Source organism: Diprion similis, chromosome 1 (genome assembly GCF_021155765.1).
Source record: "Diprion similis isolate iyDipSimi1 chromosome 1, iyDipSimi1.1, whole genome shotgun sequence".
NCBI lineage: Eukaryota > Metazoa > Arthropoda > Insecta > Hymenoptera > Diprionidae > Diprion > Diprion similis.
This window is the reverse complement of record NC_060105.1, coordinates 348,591-365,871: the sequence shown is the minus strand read 5'-3', so window position 1 is coordinate 365,871 and position 17,281 is coordinate 348,591. Positions and strand designations below refer to the sequence as shown.

The window sequence follows — 17,281 nt, the reverse complement described above, 5'->3', positions numbered from 1 at the left end:
CCGTGGTTTAAATGTTCTACAGCGTTTTCCTCGATTTTTCTATAGGTTGTGTATATATGTAATTATATTCTACGTGTGATACGTTCTCAGACTGTTACCACTAAAAAAGAAAACAGTAATAATAGCCATCAGTGCATAGATATATGTGTAATTACCTAGGCAGCTATAGTTCTGAGGAGTTGAAAATACGTACAAAACCAATTCGCAAAATCGACACTATATATATTATGTTATATTGCAATTGATGCATAGTGTCAGCTGAGTTTGGAATGTTTGAAGCTGTGTTGCGAGGAACTTTGTGCTCCACTAGCTTTTAATACTGAACCTCAAACAAATGGTTTTGCAGAATCAGGGATTCGTCGAGTATTTTTTTATCATACACATCACTTCAACAAACTTACTTTTTAAATTTGATATTTCCAAACTGAATTGGCTGATCAGCAAAGGCCTAGACAAGAAATTTATACAGTTTTATGCTTTTGTAGCTCCTTTTTTGCGCTCAATAATCTATCTTGGGACTGATACACTCATTTTTGCTAATTGGGTTGGAAACAAATGCAATGCTTTGACAGTGAATCTGCATTGCATTTTTTACGCTGCGGTATCCTAGTGAAGGGCGGTAGTTCATGTTCTCCAGATTTTAAAAACATAACATCTAACTCTACTTTTTGCAAACTCGTCAGATTTTGTGTTCAATGCAGTGGTTTGTGTTTTCTTAGTGATTCCAAATCTTGATCATCATACAAAATAACATAATCGATATGTAAACTCGAATTTACAGTCGGAATATGAGAAATTCTCATTATGCATAATGTTTGTACAAAAATCGCTAGACGGAGTTTTACAGCATTGTTCCGAGTTGCAATTACAAGTCAAGATTTTCCATGTTGATTAAGACATAAGACTTTGAGATCAATTTATGCACGAGATTTCGTTTGTGAGTACATTTACAAAGGAATTCGTAAAATGATTTTGATTCATATTCAGGGACAACTCATTTTCAGAACAATACAGTATTTTCATTGCCGTATAGTATGTCCAATATACAATAGACAATATAATTTGTAGGTACCTTATCTTTTAATTGTCAATTTTAGGTCATATGTTATATTATTCATTTATTCTTCCTTCTTCTTTGAGAATGATTTGACTTGAGTGGATACTTTGGTGAGATTGATAATTGTTCTGTTTCATTTACAATTTCATGCAAGGAGAAGTATTGTCAAAAATTCGTTCACAAATTTTTACATCATAGTACAAGTCGCTAAGAAAATATATCAGTCTTCTGTGCATACATATTCGAAAAACTGCTTGAAAACATTCCTTGTGCCTATACTTCCAGTGCAGAAGGCTGAAATTTTTTTGCTGGACGCGTACTACCATAATCTTAGAATTTACGAATAGGAACGCGATAAACTTCATATGATATGAAAATTAAACTACGAAAAATGATTCAAAATTCCATTCAAGTCCCACCCTGATTTACTTTCGTTTTCATCTAAGCTTTCATCAGTCTCTATTGCTATGTAACTTTCAAGATTTATCCATATTGCTTTTCCTCCTAAAGCTCAATTTTCGATATACTAGTTAATGGATTGTTAAATATAAAACACTCTGTGGATGCATTGAGCAACTCGCACTACATGTCGGAATTTTTCCTCCACGTTGTATGAACAGATTAATTCTAAGTTCTGCAATTGTCAAAATTAAATTAGGCCATTTTATGTCGATGCGGCAACCCTCGATTTCATTTTGTTCGATTTCATCAGAATATCGGGGCAGATCAGTATTGACTCCTGCGAAACCATTTTACAAAAAAGTCTCTTTAATATATAATTATGATCATCAATTGCCCCCAATCTTAATTTGTGTAATTACTCCTTCGGATTGTCATTCGAATGCCCATACCTTTTATACAATTGTCTTCACTGAGACGAATAGTTGATTCTAATATGCTTTGTTGGACCATGAAAATCGAATTCTGTGATTATATTTCACTATATAATGTTTATAGACATAACAAGTTTTAAAATGCATTCAAGTACAGAAGCCTTTCTTAGCTAGTGTAATATGTAAAATTTTTAATGCTTAATTGAAAGAACATGAAGGGTGGAGGTTTTCGAGATATTTTTGGTTATTTGCAAATATCAAACATGCTTTATCCAGACTTTCTCTATTGACAAAGACGAATTTTTTTAAATTACACGATTTTCGTATGCGATCCGTTTTAGCGAGCGTTCTACTAAAGCGATTTAGTTAAGTTATAAAATCATTCACTGCAGCTTGCTGACAAACTATTTTCCTAACCCACTTTGTATTAAAATATACAATTCTGTAGCAACTCGAAGTCTTTTTTTTTTACACATTTACACTCCACATGGCATTTGTACTTTAGTATTTGTAATCGTCACAACTGATCCCTTGGCATTGTGTATTGTTTTCGCTTTTGTATTTTCTATAAATAAAAACTAATGTTAAGAAGCTGTTTTAGTGATTTGTCAGTACGCATGCTCGTTAACCTTCCAGTAGCCGACTGTCTTCACGAAGTCCTCATCCCCTATTACACAACGCACCAAGTATCGTCAGGACTGCCAAAGCTGAACGACGTTTGAAGGAAAGAATGATTCAGGAGGTAATATTGCATCGAATTCACCGCCATTCCCTACTTTCTTCTTCCAGTTTACATCTTAGACAAAAACATTAATTTTTTTTTTTTTTCAGAATCCAAATGTATTGTGGTCATATACTTATTATATTTGTGTACCATAAATTCTGTCTACAGGGCTTAATTTCGGATGAGGAAGAAGATAACCAACTATCTCCTGCCAAACAACGAGCACTGAGAGCTGAAAAACGCGCTGCTTGGAGACAAGCACGACTTAAGTCTCTCGAGCAGGTAAAAGTCAACTGTAATCCTTATTTTCTATGTATAATGTGTAATAGTTTACTACATGTGTAAAGAGCTGTAACACAAGTTTGCATTATTTGATCCGGTTTTTCTTTATTTCACCAAGGACGCTCTCCAAGCACAAATAGTGATCAAGAAGATGAACGAGATGATGGATACATCTGGAAAGACAGATACTTTAGGTGAATTGGCAGTCAAAGTTGCAGACCCTCCAACGGAACCAGAGAACGTGACGGAAGTAGGTTTTATTTTGAATTTTCATCACAATATTCTATACAGTAAAACTAAAATTAATCAATTAACATCAGAATGTGATTTACATTAAAATTTCTATTTTAACATCAATTGTTACTAATTGCTTGTGTTTGTGTACTGTAATTATAACATGATCTTTGTAAGCTGACCCATGTAACTACAACGGCTATCGTTTCTCTGTCTCCTTACGATAGTTCGCTACATTACGACCGTCTAGTGCAGATTTCCCTAAGCTTGCTGTGCGCAGCAAGATTGGCCCCCCAAAGGCTGTCCGCGAATGTGAAAAAGTAGTGGATGAAAAGGTCACTCGGCGCACCGAAGAGTATGTGGACGAAGTGACGGGTGAACGCCGTGTGCGAACCGTTGAATACGTCGAGAAGCTGATTGAGCACGAGGTACCAAATGTTGCTTTGGCGATTTTTTTTTACAAGGATATTTCTGTTAATTCATGTAGAGAAGAGATTATGATCTTTTAAATACGCATCGCACAGTCAGGAGGGCCCAAATCAAATACACCACGTGTATACAGATTGACGCATACATGCATGTGTAACAGGTTTCAACTTTGCTTCGTATTCTCTTTTTATAATACTCTTTGGTACGAACATTTGATACAATTTTCTTATTAGCAAAGACTAGTACCGTTACTTCAGGATAGAGAGCTCCGGTTCGTCTGCCATTACTTTTATTCGTTTATTTATATCATTTTATTACTTCATCTTACATGCGCGATGCAAAACGCATAGCATGTCACACGTAGTCATCTGAAGTACGTAGAATGGACTATGCTTTGCACATGACAAACAATTTGGACAAAGGAATATAAAAGAAACTGTTGGTAAAATTGTCATTTTCCCAGTAAACTATGCTTGGCACATATCCTTTGTACTATTGGTATCGATCTATTTGACTATTGTCATTAACTACTAATTTCCTGACAAATAGAATGAAATTAACAGTTGGTCTTGTTGTTTGAAGATTCCAACACTCTCACCGGGAATGCAACCTGCACTGCCTTGAGCCACTCACTTTCTTTCCACTGATTACTGACAAACTGTTCTCCTGCTAGCGGTATGCTCTACATGTTCTAAGTAACTTGGTATCGTATGATGTGCCATGGGATTTCAGTGAAGTGGGCCCGTCATACTGATAGTAGGCATTGAAGAAGAGTGATCAGCTCATGCCTCAAAGTCCATTTCGATGGCTCAAAGGGCCAACTTCACCAAATTCACGTGGTACAGCCTGAAGTATAGCGACACTTTTGTTCAGTCAATATTAATCATCATTGCAGCATTTTCAAACTCAATACTTCAAAACTTGAACTATACCATATTTCATTTAAAAATTTAACCAAGCAATCTGAACTATCTGTGATTTATTTTGCTGAAATAAAGTACTCGGAACGTTGTTCCAATTTACTATGTTTATTTGAAACCCACTATTTTTTTTACGAATGTTCCTTGTCATGTCTCATGTGTCTTGTCGAAATACCCAGTTTGCTATATATGTATATGTATATTTCTTTCTATTAAGGTATGTTATTTCTATAATATCTCTGATCATAGGTCGAAACTCTCAGAGAAAAAATTATCTCACTGGAGCTCAGTAATGCCGAAGAGGAAGCTGAAAGTATCGGAGGAACTGGTGCCAGTGATGCTGAAAGTGAGAGCGAAGATCCCACAGCTCAAACTTCTGCGAGTACACCCGTCGAAGAGAAAGACACCAGATCTCATACTTCCACACCAATCCATGTTAATCTCCCACCGACTATACCGCTTAAAAAGAAAAAACGAAAGCGTTCGCGCAAAGGACGTCACTAATAATAACAATGAATTTAGCGATTCTAAAACATCCGACAATATTCACGTAGGATAGTATTGATGAATTCATATTATAAAATGTCACGTCATCCTACCGATTATGTAAGCTCTTATTCAGCTTTTACAATTTGACATACTGAAATGTTGCTTTGTGCAATATTTTTTTCCCAAATCAGACTAGCATACATGAGTGATTAGTATTTTGAACATAAAATTCATCAAACATAGATCGTAACCACTTGTTGAATATTTCAGACAACAAATTAGCACGAACACACTGCTGGTATTTAGTGGTTTCGAGAAATAAATTACTTTTCTCGGGCAGCAGTTGTTTCAAAAATTGATCAAATATTATGCTGCCAGTCAACATTCATTTATATGTCTCAATTTTATCAAACAAATTACCCTTTCACTTACTTAGTAACTTGTATAATTAAGTACTTGACACATTGACCTTTCAATGTGCGTAAAGGTTTCGGGTCTTACCAGAAGTGTACATTCCTAAGTATTTTTCTATTAATATAGTTACATCACATGTTAACCGTATGTATTTTAAATGGTAGCTAGTGGTTTTTTTTCAATAAAAACTGTCTGAAAGAATTCACATGCTGTAAGGATTCGGTCAAGCGGGTTCCTCAGGCCAATGGCAGAGTTAACCTACCGCTGCCCATTATTACCATGATTAGGCGTGATCAAGGTCCTCCTGAATGGCTCCAAGGTCCACTTGACCAAAGCGTCACAGCATGTATTTTTCTGTTCATTGAAAGTACACAGCATTCAGGCAAAAGCGAGTCAAAGTATTAAATCAGGTCAAAGGCAGTAAAACACTATTTATTTAATTGCTAATGGTACTAACTAGTTCTCATTTAGACAAAAATCTGACTTAAGCTATGTGATTGACAGCTCCTCGTGCTACAGAACGTGACGTGTACCATATTTTGCATTATAGTTTAATGTATTGATGTATATAAATAAATAACTTGGTATATTTTAAATAACCATAGGGTGCGTCACTATAGGCATTCTGTTAGGTTCTACCCGAGGAAAATATTATCACTTGATTCTGTTGAATATTCACACCACTTTTCCTAATATTGTAAGACAGTTTATTTCGGACTATTAGCTGGCCTACTTCATTTCGTTCAGAATCTCCAATAACTGGTCATGCATTTTAGAAAATGTTGTTCGCAGAATAGTAAGAGAAATTGCGGATAATTTCGAATTTTCAGCAGTAAAATAATTTTGATAACTTGTAATTGACATTGTATCGCTTCTCTTTAAATGTTTCCTTTGATTTCTGTTGGTTTTATTTATAATTGAATTCGAATGTGCTTCGTGAAAATAACTCACTTTAATTTCTCTTGTTTTACAATCAATCTTTTCTAATTGGAACTGACAAACCGTTTTGATTTCACAAATACAAAAATAGGAATCATTTCATAGTACATTGATGTTGCCAAATCCGAAATTGTTTTTTATATTCACAAAAATTACTATACTGTGGTTACTAGTCGGGAAAACCAAGAAGTCAGGGAATTTGTCAATTATTGTCAGGAAATTTTGTGGCAGTATAGAGAGAGAAAAATAAAGCCTCGCTCATAAAAAATCCAGATTTTAAGAACAATTTTTCTTCACCATTATCTCCAGATAATAAAATTGAAACAATGAGTTCGGATTCTAATCAAGGAAAACTTATAATTTGGTCACGGAAAAGTCGTGTAATTTATTCGCCTACTATTAGTGAGTTCATGTTCTGATTTCTATTGTCAGTCTGTACTTAAAACTTGTATAGTGAAAATATGTTACCATGTGAAACGGTTTTTTAAATAGCGATTGCTAATTTTAAAGCGGATCGGAACAGAATAATTCGTGCTCCGAAAACTTGAATCTTAGCACGAAAAGCTCGGAAAAGTCGTGGAATTTTTGTAATAAAAGAATATCAGCAACTTGAAACAAATATGTTTAAAAGATTTCTGCAAAGTTAAAATTCACGGTAGTATATAATTTTAATGATAAACTGCCAGAATGATACATTAACCATTAAAACACATTTTCTGTTAAATTACAGTTTTTTTTTTAACGCAAAATTATTTACTAGTTGAATAAACTGAAAATATGGAAAGTTTCAAGTCATGCAGCACACTAATTGTGGCACATTTTATTTTTATAAAATCCGCGATAGTGAAACGATCCAGTATTATGCTAGACAGTAAATCTGTTGCAGTTGGCAGACAATTTTGAATTGGCTATAAAACTCGCATATATGCGACTGGAAATCGAAGCATTGCGCTGCCTGAAATGGTCAAAAACTTTCGTGCAACGATGAGGGATATTAATTAAATGATTATCTGTGTTTCGTCATCCATACGTAATATTTGAGACCTTAGAGAACCCAAACTGGAACAAGATTGTTAAAAGAAGAAGAGAAAAAAAAATACGCGAAATGTATTTCGATTTTTATCAATCAAGCAGTTCTGCCGTTTCTACGCGTTTTAACTTGTTCATAATTTGATTTCACGAAATGTACGTTTGAAGTACACAGACCATTTATCACTTGTGCGTACGTATCAAATTTATGTAAACGGCACATGGGACCAATATTGGACATCTTAGTATCATTGCGATCTTATAGTAATTTGAAAAATGCCATGCTTATTTATGAAAACCACCAAGTTTCAGAGGAGCAATAGTGAAGATTCTCAGAGACTAATTAATAGTTGTACAATTCGTTTGAATGCTCCCTATACTTTGCCGTAAGTCAATTATCACATAGCAAACAATGGTTACTTTTGTTTTCAGTTTGAATATTACGTACAACTAAAGAAATATAACAAAAAATGTATTTTATTCAGCCTAGTAAGGAGCATGATAAAAACCGTTATTAATTGTATATTCATTAAAAATATATGAGTGTTTTGGTTGAACTTGAGTAAATTAGCGCAGTGTGTACAAAATTGTTAGTATTTTCGGCGGCTATATACATTATATGTATATTAGGACTCATTATTTTTTCGATAATTCGTATTATAGATAGTCATTGCAGTGAAGGGTTATCAAGAGACGATTTGCCTACTGTCCATCTGTTCCACAATAGAAAATATTCTACATAAGCATGCGTGCCTTAACTGTGGCAGTGAAAAATACTCCATGTAAGTTGATGAAGTGAATTTTGAAAGACATACTACTATAATTTGCGAAAGAACATAAGTTTCATAAAAGTATGTGACATTTCGCTGATACAGTATAGCAATTATATTATATACAGAGTAAATATAAGCAATTAATCGAAATTAGATTAGGAAATTACTTTATTATTTAATTTGAATGTATTCCTTGAATAAATAATATTTATGTATTTTATATGATGAGAAATTGTTTTCATGAGAAACAGTATTCCATATGGAAAAGCCTGTACAAACTCCTAGAAATGAAATTGTTTGCTTGAGAATCACTTTTTTGTTGCAATGATTCCTTCAAGTTGTGTCTGGAAAGAGAATAACGTTTTATGCAAGTACCAGAAATCTCAAATTTTTCGCTCATATTAAATCATGCACGTTTTACCTTGAGTTGCTGATTTGTTTTCTTTAGAAATTGAATTTCCTCGGAATGTTTTTTATCCTCAGCTTCGCGCAATTCAGCAGCTCTCGTTTCTGCTTGTTCGAATTTCTGTCTTAACTCAGCAACATTTTTTTCAAGCTCGATTTTTTGAACGCGTAATTCGTCAGCAGCTGATATAAGATCTTCCTTTCCCTGTTCAGCCTGCCGGAAACATTTTGGTTGAAAACAATTTGAAAAACTTCTAGAGGTACAGAGCAATCAGTGGCTGTTGTGTATTATTTACCTGTAAAGCCTTACGCATGCCAAATGCTATGCTACTTTGATAGAGTGTTTGATATGCAGCCATAGTCATGCGAATCTCATCTCTAACTCGCAACAAAAGTAACCCTCGTTCAGCACAGTTGATTGTTACTTGGCGGATCACTTCATCTAAATGCGTACATCAGTTATATTGACATATGAATTTAGAATGTGTAAAAACGATAGTTCGATACAAATGTTGTTACCAAAACATTGCGTATAAAGTTCTCGCCTGACAGGACAGATTCCCGTCTCCCTAGCTTGTCGCTGCTGTAGTCTCATATCAAGTTGTTCTTGCAAATTGATGACATCTAATCTGGTAGCCGGTATACTTGACACCTGTATATCATATTAAATTAAAGTATATGCTTGGATCCGTATTCAACAAGTATAATTTAGCAAATGTCTGAATGTCTTATTATCGACTTTATTCAACATAATAGCATATTATCACTCTCAAAGCGGGTTAACATATTTTTCCTATCTCGATACACAATTTTGAACAAAAACATTCCAACACATTTTCATTTGACACAGAAATAAAGGAATGGTATGGATTCTACGAATTCGCAATAGCAAATTCGTAGAATTTTTGTCATTTCTTTATGTTTGCAACAAATAAAAATGTCTTGAACTGATTTTGTTCAGAATTGTGTACAGAATGAGGTTGTTAATTGATATTTGGAGATATATATGACGTCGAAATCAACTAGGGCACCCTCTCAACAGTGTTAGAGCGGTTTAAATGAATGGATCTAGGATGAATTAATACGCACACGTTGAGTCCATATCTGACCATCTTCCTCCCATTCTTTTGGAGGCAGAATTCCATTCAGAATCTCATCAGTTTCGCGTCGAATATCAGTTGTTGGAGGTGCCGTTTGTACTTTACATGCAGTCGTCCCAACCTTAGATGGCGATGCATCTTTATTCTTCTGTATTCAAAACATCAGCATATATCGTTCAGAATAGTCATTGCAAAGTATCATGAGTCGATTATCTGAAATAAATCAATTGCTTTTCGCTACGAATATTCACTAACCCTCAACTACGCAGGTGAAAACTAGGTTTTCTTTAAATAAAATTGTTACACTGGATATTATCATCTTCTCTTACCGTTTCTTAAAAAACCACGGTTGATAGAGTAAAATACTTTCATTTCCAAGAGTTGTCACATCAGTAGTTCAGGGTTTAACTAGTGGAATAATTAACGTCTTTCAAAACGAACCTTTTCTGGGTGAGTTGTGACAAGGACAGGATTGTCATACTTTATCAGAGTATCAGTGGGAGGGACAGTCCTTTCCTGAACCACTGCTGCCATAATACTTCTTTTTCTATAACTGTACCCAGTGTGTATAAGATTTGAGTGCTGGGTGAGAAATTACTCTTGCTTGTCTGCTGATAGTTTTCAGCATTTGTTTACTTGGTAACCATGACGAAAAAGTCCTTTAAGTAGGTGAAGATCAAAGAGGATTTTGGTGAAGATTACACTAATATTGGTCGATTTACTGCACAGTTTTTGATTGCAACTAGCACAACGTCAAATTTCATCATTGAATTCTCATTTTTAAGAATGAATATACTTGGTATTCTAGTAAGCCAACACAAATTAAGCAAGTCAAAAACATGATTGAAATAAATTAAATGGAATTTAAAAGAATTGGCACACAATTCTTTTTGATTCCATTCAATTTGTTCTACTTGGTAGTATTTCCGTTTTCAACTAACTCAATTCGTTTCGGTTTACTGGATTGTATGTATGTACATACATAAAGGGCTGGTTGTTCCACCTATTGAGTAAAATTTACGTGCAAGAAAAACTACTTTAATTGCTAATCAGATTATTGAATGAATCATCATGACTCGAAGGTAAATTTTACTACGAGAATGTAATGACCGCCCCTCGGTAAATGAACATTGAATAAATATAACCCAAACTTTGTATGTAATGTATGTCTAATGTCTTTTTCAAGGATATGATACCTACTTGCACGTCGTTCTTCCAGCATATCAATTCATTACCGAAATTGTAGATCCATCCCCATTAAAATCTTCAACTACCAATAGTTTTTAAAGGCAACAGTGTATCATATTGTTTTAAATATACGCTACTTTCCATTCTAAGATGTAATTCCGACAGGCAAAACAAGGGAAAATCCATGCACACATTTAGTCCAAACTTCCTATAATATTTAGCACTAAAACCTTAATTTACGTTCGAAAAAATACTTGATCGATTGTTTATTTTATCACGGTATCAAAATGACTATTGTTTTGTTGGGGTGATTCCATTAAATATTAGAGCATAGTTAATCATTTCATAAAAATCATTTTTTAATTTGCTCTTGAAAAATAATTGTACAAAAACATTATCTATATACTACAAATGCAATACGTACATTTTTTCATATTATTTACAGTTTTAACTTGGAAAATATTATTTACAGCTCCACATGTTTCTGCATTATCTTTGTCTCAAGATCAAGGTGTAACTTCTCAACTACTCTTGCATGTTTTTTCATGATTTTTTTAGTAGTTGAATTGTCAAAATCTTCTGATTTTCCTCTCTTACCATCAGTCAAAGCTTCGGAGGTATGAAAATGGCGTAGTTTCAACAATCTCCTTTCATAGTGTCGAAGTTCTTCCTAAAATTAAATAGATACCTCACAATTGGCAGCCTGGTGTCAAACATTCATGTGTTTTTATACCTTGAGGGAAGTTAACTCATCTGGATTGAACTTGGCTTCCTGGGCAATTCTCCACAGAGCTTGCACTTTTGGCTCTATGAATTCCTTATGATTTGGCCCTTGGGCAGTAAGTCTTTCCAAATGATCATATCCATCTTTCAATTTCACGTGTTTCTCTCTATTTAAATGCAAAGTTATAATAACAGTAGAAGGATATCAATAAAGTAATTACAAATCATGGATTTGATAAGTTGCCAAATTCAGACTAGAAATCTTGTATGGAATTGTTATAATTATTTACCTCATCAAATTTACTTTCGTAAGATAATCATTATTTTTTCCAAGAACATTATTGCTCTCTTCCTCTTGCTCAAGCATATTCCAGTTTTCGTGCTTATCGTTCAAGCTGTCTGTGATCAGAAAAGTTGAAAAATGTAGTTGAATTATGCAGTAATGGAGCAATTCTCTGCATATTATTTAAGACGTCCTGAGAAAAAAATCTTACTCTCATGAGTCTGAGTATCTCCTGCATGGATATCAGCGATAAGGTTCATATATTCATCAACTTTTTCCTGATGATGGAGGAACTCTTCTTTCAATGCTGCCAGCTCTTCATCTGGAAATAAAACATGCTTTTGCCAATTGAAGAAACAAACAATTAGAATGATGGATGGAAAATTGACGTTGCAAACAAATGATTATTATTACCTGTAAAACCAGCAAATTCAGCTTTTGCCCATAACTGATTGAGCTTTCTGTTTTTAAAAATATCTTTTGATACGTAATTGCTACCGTCATTCATAGCCTTGTGTCTCTTCAAGATATTCTCATCCTCTGTGTCTTCGAAATGCTCCAACAGGTCATACGTGCTCATAATGCCTACATACAGAAGATATTTGAAAATTTCTGAACGTAAAGGTCAATTAATGGAAAATACAGGAGAAATTCAAAATTACCAATTAGTTTTTTACGCATTGTAGCTTCGTGCAACCCTTCAAGATCTTTGCCCTCAGCTTTAAGATGTTTTAAAGCAATCTCCTCTTTGTCATGAATTTTCAAATCACTGAACAGTGCTTGCAGCTTGGGTTCGGTTAGACGCTGGAATATAAACATTCTTGCAATGAATTATAGACAATTAGTATGAGAAAAGTTAAATGTTTTAATTTCTGGAAGTGCTCATTCACATGGTAGAGTGAATCTACTGGAGTAGCACAAAACTCATGCCACAGTTTTGCAAGAGCGGCTAGGATGAGTTGGACTGGCATTATATTGTTGCAAAGATTTCAAGTAATTCTCATATTCCATCACTTATTTTAACGAGATAGCAAACAATGATCTGGTTACAATTTTACCAGTATATGTAACATATAATACCCTGTGTACTCGAGTGGTGTGATTTCGGTGGAATTATTCTACAGTGCATACTGCATATACAGAGTGATTATCTATCGACAATACGGCCTGTAGCCTGCTACTGTTTAACGTGCTATGTCTGTAGGTAAAGGGGTAGCGATGATCATACATGCTTTGCTTTGGACCACAATAGATTCAATTTCGCCATTCGGAAAGGTTTGTCGAGTTCTCGCACTGAAGTTGGAACATATATCGAAGCATCCTCGGAAGGCGCATTCGCAGCACTGGAATATTTACTCAAACCCATGCACAGATTACAGCCCAGAAGCAGATACAGACTTGGAAATAAGATTGCTTTTGAAATTTTTACATTCATTTTGATTATGTGCGTATACAAAGTACTGTAACGGCTCTAATATATTTCTTTGCCAATTCCGCTATGTGCCATCTGCCATTCACTGCTTCATTAGTCTGAAACAATTTATTCCGAGTTTTCGTTGGTGGTTGTATGGCAGTCTTGGGTAGTTCGTGGACAACCTAGGTGGGAAGAGCGCGCCTTTAGGTGAACTGTGCGAACTAGTTCGTCGATGACGTCGCCAGTGTGTATGCATACTGTGTTCCTTGGATTGCCTATAATCCATACAGGCCGCAGAGACGAATGAAGGAATTAAACTGTTATGACTACAAGTCGCATCTTGATCCCAAGATGACAAAGGTCTTGCTTCGAAAATCGCGAGGAAAGTGAGGATAACCCATTTGGATTTTTGGCCAAAATTTCGACGACTTTGAGAAGTGCTGCAATAAAATCAGCCAGGCCCTATTCCGACGTAATTTTGCGAGAGGAATCGATTCAGCGCGGTCCCAATACGCTGCGAGCGATAGCTGAAGAGTTACAGCCGGAAAACTCATGATTTTCATCGTCATTTCTTTGCTGTTGGTCCTACGCTTATTTTGAGGTGTTTTCTGAGTTCCTGGGGGTCGAATTACTCTAGAGATGGTCACACAAATTGATCCCGAAACGACAAATTTTTGGCTTCGAAAATAAGCAAAGAAGTAAGGCTAACCCCTTTGGATTTTTGGTCAAAATTTCGACGACTTTGAGGAGTGCTGCAATAAAATCTTTCAGGCCCTATTCCGACGTAATTTTGAGAGGAATCGATTGAGCGCAGTCCCAATACGCTGCGAGCGATAGCTGAAGAGTTACAGACGAAAAACTCGTGATGTTCATCGTCATTTCTTTGCTGCTGGTCCTACGCTTATTTTGAGGTGTTTTCCGAGTTCCTGGGGGTCGAATTACTCTAGAGATGGTCATACAAATCGATCCCGAAACGACAAATTTTTGGCTCCGGAAATGAGCAAAAAAGAAAGGCTAACCCCTTTGGATTTTTGGTCAAAATTTCGACGACTTTGAAAAGTGCTGCAATGAAATCTTCTAGGCCCTATTCCGACGTAATTTTGCGAAAGGAATCGATTGAGCGCAGACCCAATACGCTGCGAGCGATAGCTGAAGAGTTACAGCCGAAAAATTCATGATTTTCATCGTCATTTCTTTGCTGCTGGTCCTACGCTTATTTTGAGGTGTTTTGTGAGTTCCTGGGGGTCGAATTACTCTAGAGATGGTCATACATATCGATTCCGAAACAACAAATTTTTGGCTCCGAAAATGAGCAAAAAAGTAAGGCTAACCCCTTTGGATTTTTGGTCAAAATTTCGACGGTTTTGAGGAGTGCTGCAATGAAATCTTTCGGGCCCTATTCCGACGTAATTTTGCGAGAGGAATCGATTGAGCGCAGTCCCAATACGCTGCGAGCGATAGCTGAAGAGTTACAGCCGAAAAACTCGTGATTTTCATCGTCATTTCTTTGCTGCTGGTCCTACGCTTATTTTGAGGTGTTTTCCGAGTTCCTGGGGGTCGAATTACTCTAGAGATGGTCATACAAATCGATCCCGAAACGACAAATTTTTGGCTCCGAAAATGAGCAAAAAAGTAAGGCTAACCCCTTTGGATTTTTGGTCAAAATTTCGCCGACTTTGAGGAGTGCTGAAATAAAATCTTTCAGGCCCTATTCCGACGTAATTTTGCGAGAGGAATCGATTGAGCGCAGTCCCAATACGCTGCGAGCGATAGCTGAAGAGTTACAGCCGAAAAACTCATGATTTTCATCGTCATTTCTTTGCTGCTGGTCCTACGCTTATTTTGAGGTGTTTTCCGAGTTCCTGGGGGTCGAATTACTCTAGAGATGGTCATACAAATCGATCCCGAAATGACAAATTTTTGGCTCCGAAAATGAGCAAAAAAGCAAGGCTAACCCCTTTGGATTTTTGGTCAAAATTTCGACGACTTTGAAAAGTGCTGCAATAAAATCTTCTAGGCCCTATTCCGACGTCATTTTGCGAGAGGAATCGATTGAGCGCAGTCCCAATACGCTGCGAGCGATAGCTGAAGAGTTACAGCCAAAAAACTCATGATTTTCATCGTCATTTCTTTGCTGCTGGTCCTACGCTTATTTTGAGGTGTTTTCTGAGTTCCTGGGGGTCGAATTACTCTGGAGATGGTCACACAAATTGATCCCGAAACGACAAATTTTTGGCTGCGAAAATGAGCAAAAAAGCAAGGCTAACCCCTTTGGATTTTTGGTCAAAATTTCGACGACTTTGAAAAGCGCTGCAATGAAATCTTCTAGGCCCTATTCCGACGTCATTTTGCGAGAGGAATCGATTGAGCGCAGTCCCAATACGCTGCGAGCGATTGCTGAAGAGTTACAGCCAAAAAACTCATGATTTTCATCGTCATTTCTTTGCTGCTGGTCCTACGCTTATTTTGAGGTGTTTTCTGAGTTCCTGGGGGTCGAATTACTCTGGAGATGGTCACACAAATTGATCATGAAACGACAAATTTTTGGCTGCGAAAATGAGCAAAAAAGTAAGGCTAACCCCTTTGGATTTTTGGTCAAAATTTCGACGACTTTGAAAAGTGCTGCAATAAAATCTTTCAGGCCCTATTCCGACGTAATTTTGCGAGAGGAATCGATTGAGCGCAGTCTCAATACGCTGCGAGCGATAGCTGAAGAGTTACAGCCGAAAAACTCATGATTTTCATCGTCATTTCTTTGCTGCTGGTCCTACGCTTATTTTGAGGTGTTTTCCGAGTTACTGGGGGTCGAATTACTCTAGAGATGGTCATACAAATCGATCCCGAAGCGACAAATTTTTGGCTCCGAAAATGAGCAAAAAAGAAAGGCTAACCCCTTTGGATTTTTGGTCAAAATTTCGACGACTTTGAAAAGTGCTGCAATGAAATCTTCTAGGCCCTATTCCGACGTAATTTTGCGAAAGGAATCGATTGAGCGCAGTCCCAATACGCTGCGAGCGATAGCTGAAGAGTTACAGCCGAAAAACTCATGATTTTCATCGTCATTTCTTTGCTGCTGGTCCTACGCTTATTTTGAGGTGTTTTCTGAGTTCCTGGGGGTCGAATTACTCTAGAGATGGTCATACATATCGATTCCGAAACAACAAATTTTTGGCTCCGATAATGAGCAAAAAAGTAAGGCTAACCCCTTTGGATTTTTGGTCAAAATTTCGACGGTTTTGAGGAGTGCTGCAATGAAATCTTTCGGGCCCTATTCCGACGTAATTTTGCGAGAGGAATCGATTGAGCGCAGTCCCAATACGCTGCGAGCGATAGCTGAAGAGTTACAGCCGAAAAACTCGTGATTTTCATCGTCATTTCTTTGCTGCTGGTCCTACGCTTATTTTGAGGTGTTTTCCGAGTTCCTGGGGGTCGAATTACTCTAGGGATGGTCATACAAATCGATCCCGGAACGACAAATTTTTGGCTCCGAAAATGAGCAAAAAAGACAGGCTAACCCCTTTGGATTTTTGGTCAAAATTTCGACGACTTTGAAAAGTGCTGCGATAAAATCGTCTGGGCCCTATTCCGACGTAATTTTGCGAGAGGAATCGATTAAGCGCAGTCCCAATACGCTGCGAGCGATAGCTGAAGAGTTACAGCTGAAAAACTCATGATTTTCATCGTCATTTCTTTGCTGCTGGTCCTACGATTATTTTGAGGTGTTTTCTGAGTTCCTGGGGGTCGAATTACTCTAGAGATGGTCATACATATCGATTCCGGAACAACAAATTTTTGGCTCCGAAAATGGGCAAAAAAGTAAGGCTAACCCCTTTGGATTTTTGGTCAAAATTTCGACGACTTTGAGGAGTGCTGCAATAAAATCTTTCAGGCCCTATTCCAACGTAATTTTGCGAGAGGAATCGATTGAGCGCAGTCCCAATACGCTGCGAGCGATAGCTGAAGAGTTACAGCCAAAAAACTCGTGATTTTCATCGTCATTTCTTTGCTGCTGGTCCTACGCTTATTTTGAGGTGTTTTCCGAGTT

The 17,281-nt window shown here is 36.5% G+C and overlaps 3 protein-coding genes across 11 annotated transcripts in view; 1 reads left to right on the top strand and 2 right to left on the bottom strand.

Moving 5' to 3' along the window:
* Positions 1 to 5,981, top strand: part of LOC124408864 (protein lap4) — a 37,318-nt gene extending 31,337 nt beyond the window's left edge. For 4 of the 7 annotated variants that reach the window (XM_046886153.1, XM_046886123.1, XM_046886132.1 and 1 more), the window contains 5 exons: positions 2,527 to 2,632; positions 2,783 to 2,896; positions 3,015 to 3,146; positions 3,358 to 3,558; positions 4,729 to 5,981. In XM_046886153.1, coding sequence (XP_046742109.1) covers positions 2,527 to 2,632; positions 2,783 to 2,896; positions 3,015 to 3,146; positions 3,358 to 3,558; positions 4,729 to 4,983 — 808 coding nt within the window. In that variant the 3' untranslated portion in view covers positions 4,984 to 5,981. Of the gene's footprint in view, positions 1 to 2,526; positions 2,633 to 2,782; positions 2,897 to 3,014; positions 3,147 to 3,357; positions 3,559 to 4,141; positions 4,235 to 4,728 lie in introns of all 7 variants that reach the window. The other 3 variants (XR_006929477.1, XM_046886142.1, XM_046886162.1) reach the window with 3 other exon arrangements.
* A 2,343-nt stretch (positions 5,982 to 8,324) lies between these two features.
* LOC124408895 (33 kDa inner dynein arm light chain, axonemal) lies at positions 8,325 to 10,269 on the bottom strand. Its single transcript, XM_046886185.1, has 6 exons — positions 10,070 to 10,269; positions 9,618 to 9,776; positions 9,048 to 9,180; positions 8,825 to 8,970; positions 8,545 to 8,742; positions 8,325 to 8,467 (listed from the first exon to the last, which is right to left on the bottom strand). The coding sequence occupies exons 1-6, from the start codon at positions 10,160 to 10,162 to the stop codon at positions 8,432 to 8,434; spliced, it is 765 nt and encodes a 254-aa protein (XP_046742141.1). The 5' UTR covers positions 10,163 to 10,269; the 3' UTR covers positions 8,325 to 8,431.
* A 930-nt stretch (positions 10,270 to 11,199) lies between these two features.
* LOC124406407 (alpha-2-macroglobulin receptor-associated protein) lies at positions 11,200 to 13,294 on the bottom strand. Of its 3 annotated transcripts, none has more exons than XM_046881826.1 (7): positions 12,713 to 12,876; positions 12,485 to 12,626; positions 12,237 to 12,434; positions 12,034 to 12,144; positions 11,830 to 11,938; positions 11,550 to 11,706; positions 11,200 to 11,486 (listed from the first exon to the last, which is right to left on the bottom strand). In XM_046881826.1, exons 1-7 carry the CDS (start codon positions 12,791 to 12,793, stop codon positions 11,283 to 11,285), a joined length of 1,002 nt encoding a protein of 333 aa, XP_046737782.1. In that variant the 5' UTR covers positions 12,794 to 12,876; the 3' UTR covers positions 11,200 to 11,282. The 3 variants fall into 3 exon arrangements, with proteins under 3 accessions (XP_046737782.1, XP_046737772.1, XP_046737776.1); XM_046881816.1 differs by lacking the exon at positions 12,713 to 12,876 and adding an exon at positions 13,051 to 13,294 and having other exon boundaries at positions 11,202 to 11,486; XM_046881820.1 differs by lacking the exon at positions 12,713 to 12,876 and adding an exon at positions 13,051 to 13,292 and having other exon boundaries at positions 11,207 to 11,486; positions 12,237 to 12,407.
* Positions 13,295 to 17,281: the final 3,987 nt, after the last annotated feature.

What these genes read in the sequence shown, in the direction of transcription:
- LOC124408895 (XM_046886185.1), bottom strand. Translation starts at nt 10,162, where the DNA reads ATGGCAGCAGTGGTTCAGGAAAGGACTGTCCCTCCCACTGATACTCTG. An exon ending in GCATGCGTAAGGCTTTACAG is followed by an intron (nt 8,743 to 8,824) that starts GTAAATAATACA and finishes TGTTTCCGGCAG; the next exon opens with GCTGAACAGGGAAAGGAAGA. An exon ending in AAACAAATCAGCAACTCAAG is followed by an intron (nt 8,468 to 8,544) that starts GTAAAACGTGCA and finishes TTCTCTTTCCAG; the next exon opens with ACACAACTTGAAGGAATCAT.
- LOC124406407 (XM_046881816.1), bottom strand. Translation starts at nt 13,257, where the DNA reads ATGAATGTAAAAATTTCAAAAGCAATCTTATTTCCAAGTCTGTATCTG. An exon ending in AATGCGTAAAAAACTAATTG is followed by an intron (nt 12,435 to 12,484) that starts GTAATTTTGAAT and finishes CTTTACGTTCAG; the next exon opens with AAATTTTCAAATATCTTCTG. An exon ending in ATGAGTTAACTTCCCTCAAG is followed by an intron (nt 11,487 to 11,549) that starts GTATAAAAACAC and finishes ATTTAATTTTAG; the next exon opens with GAAGAACTTCGACACTATGA.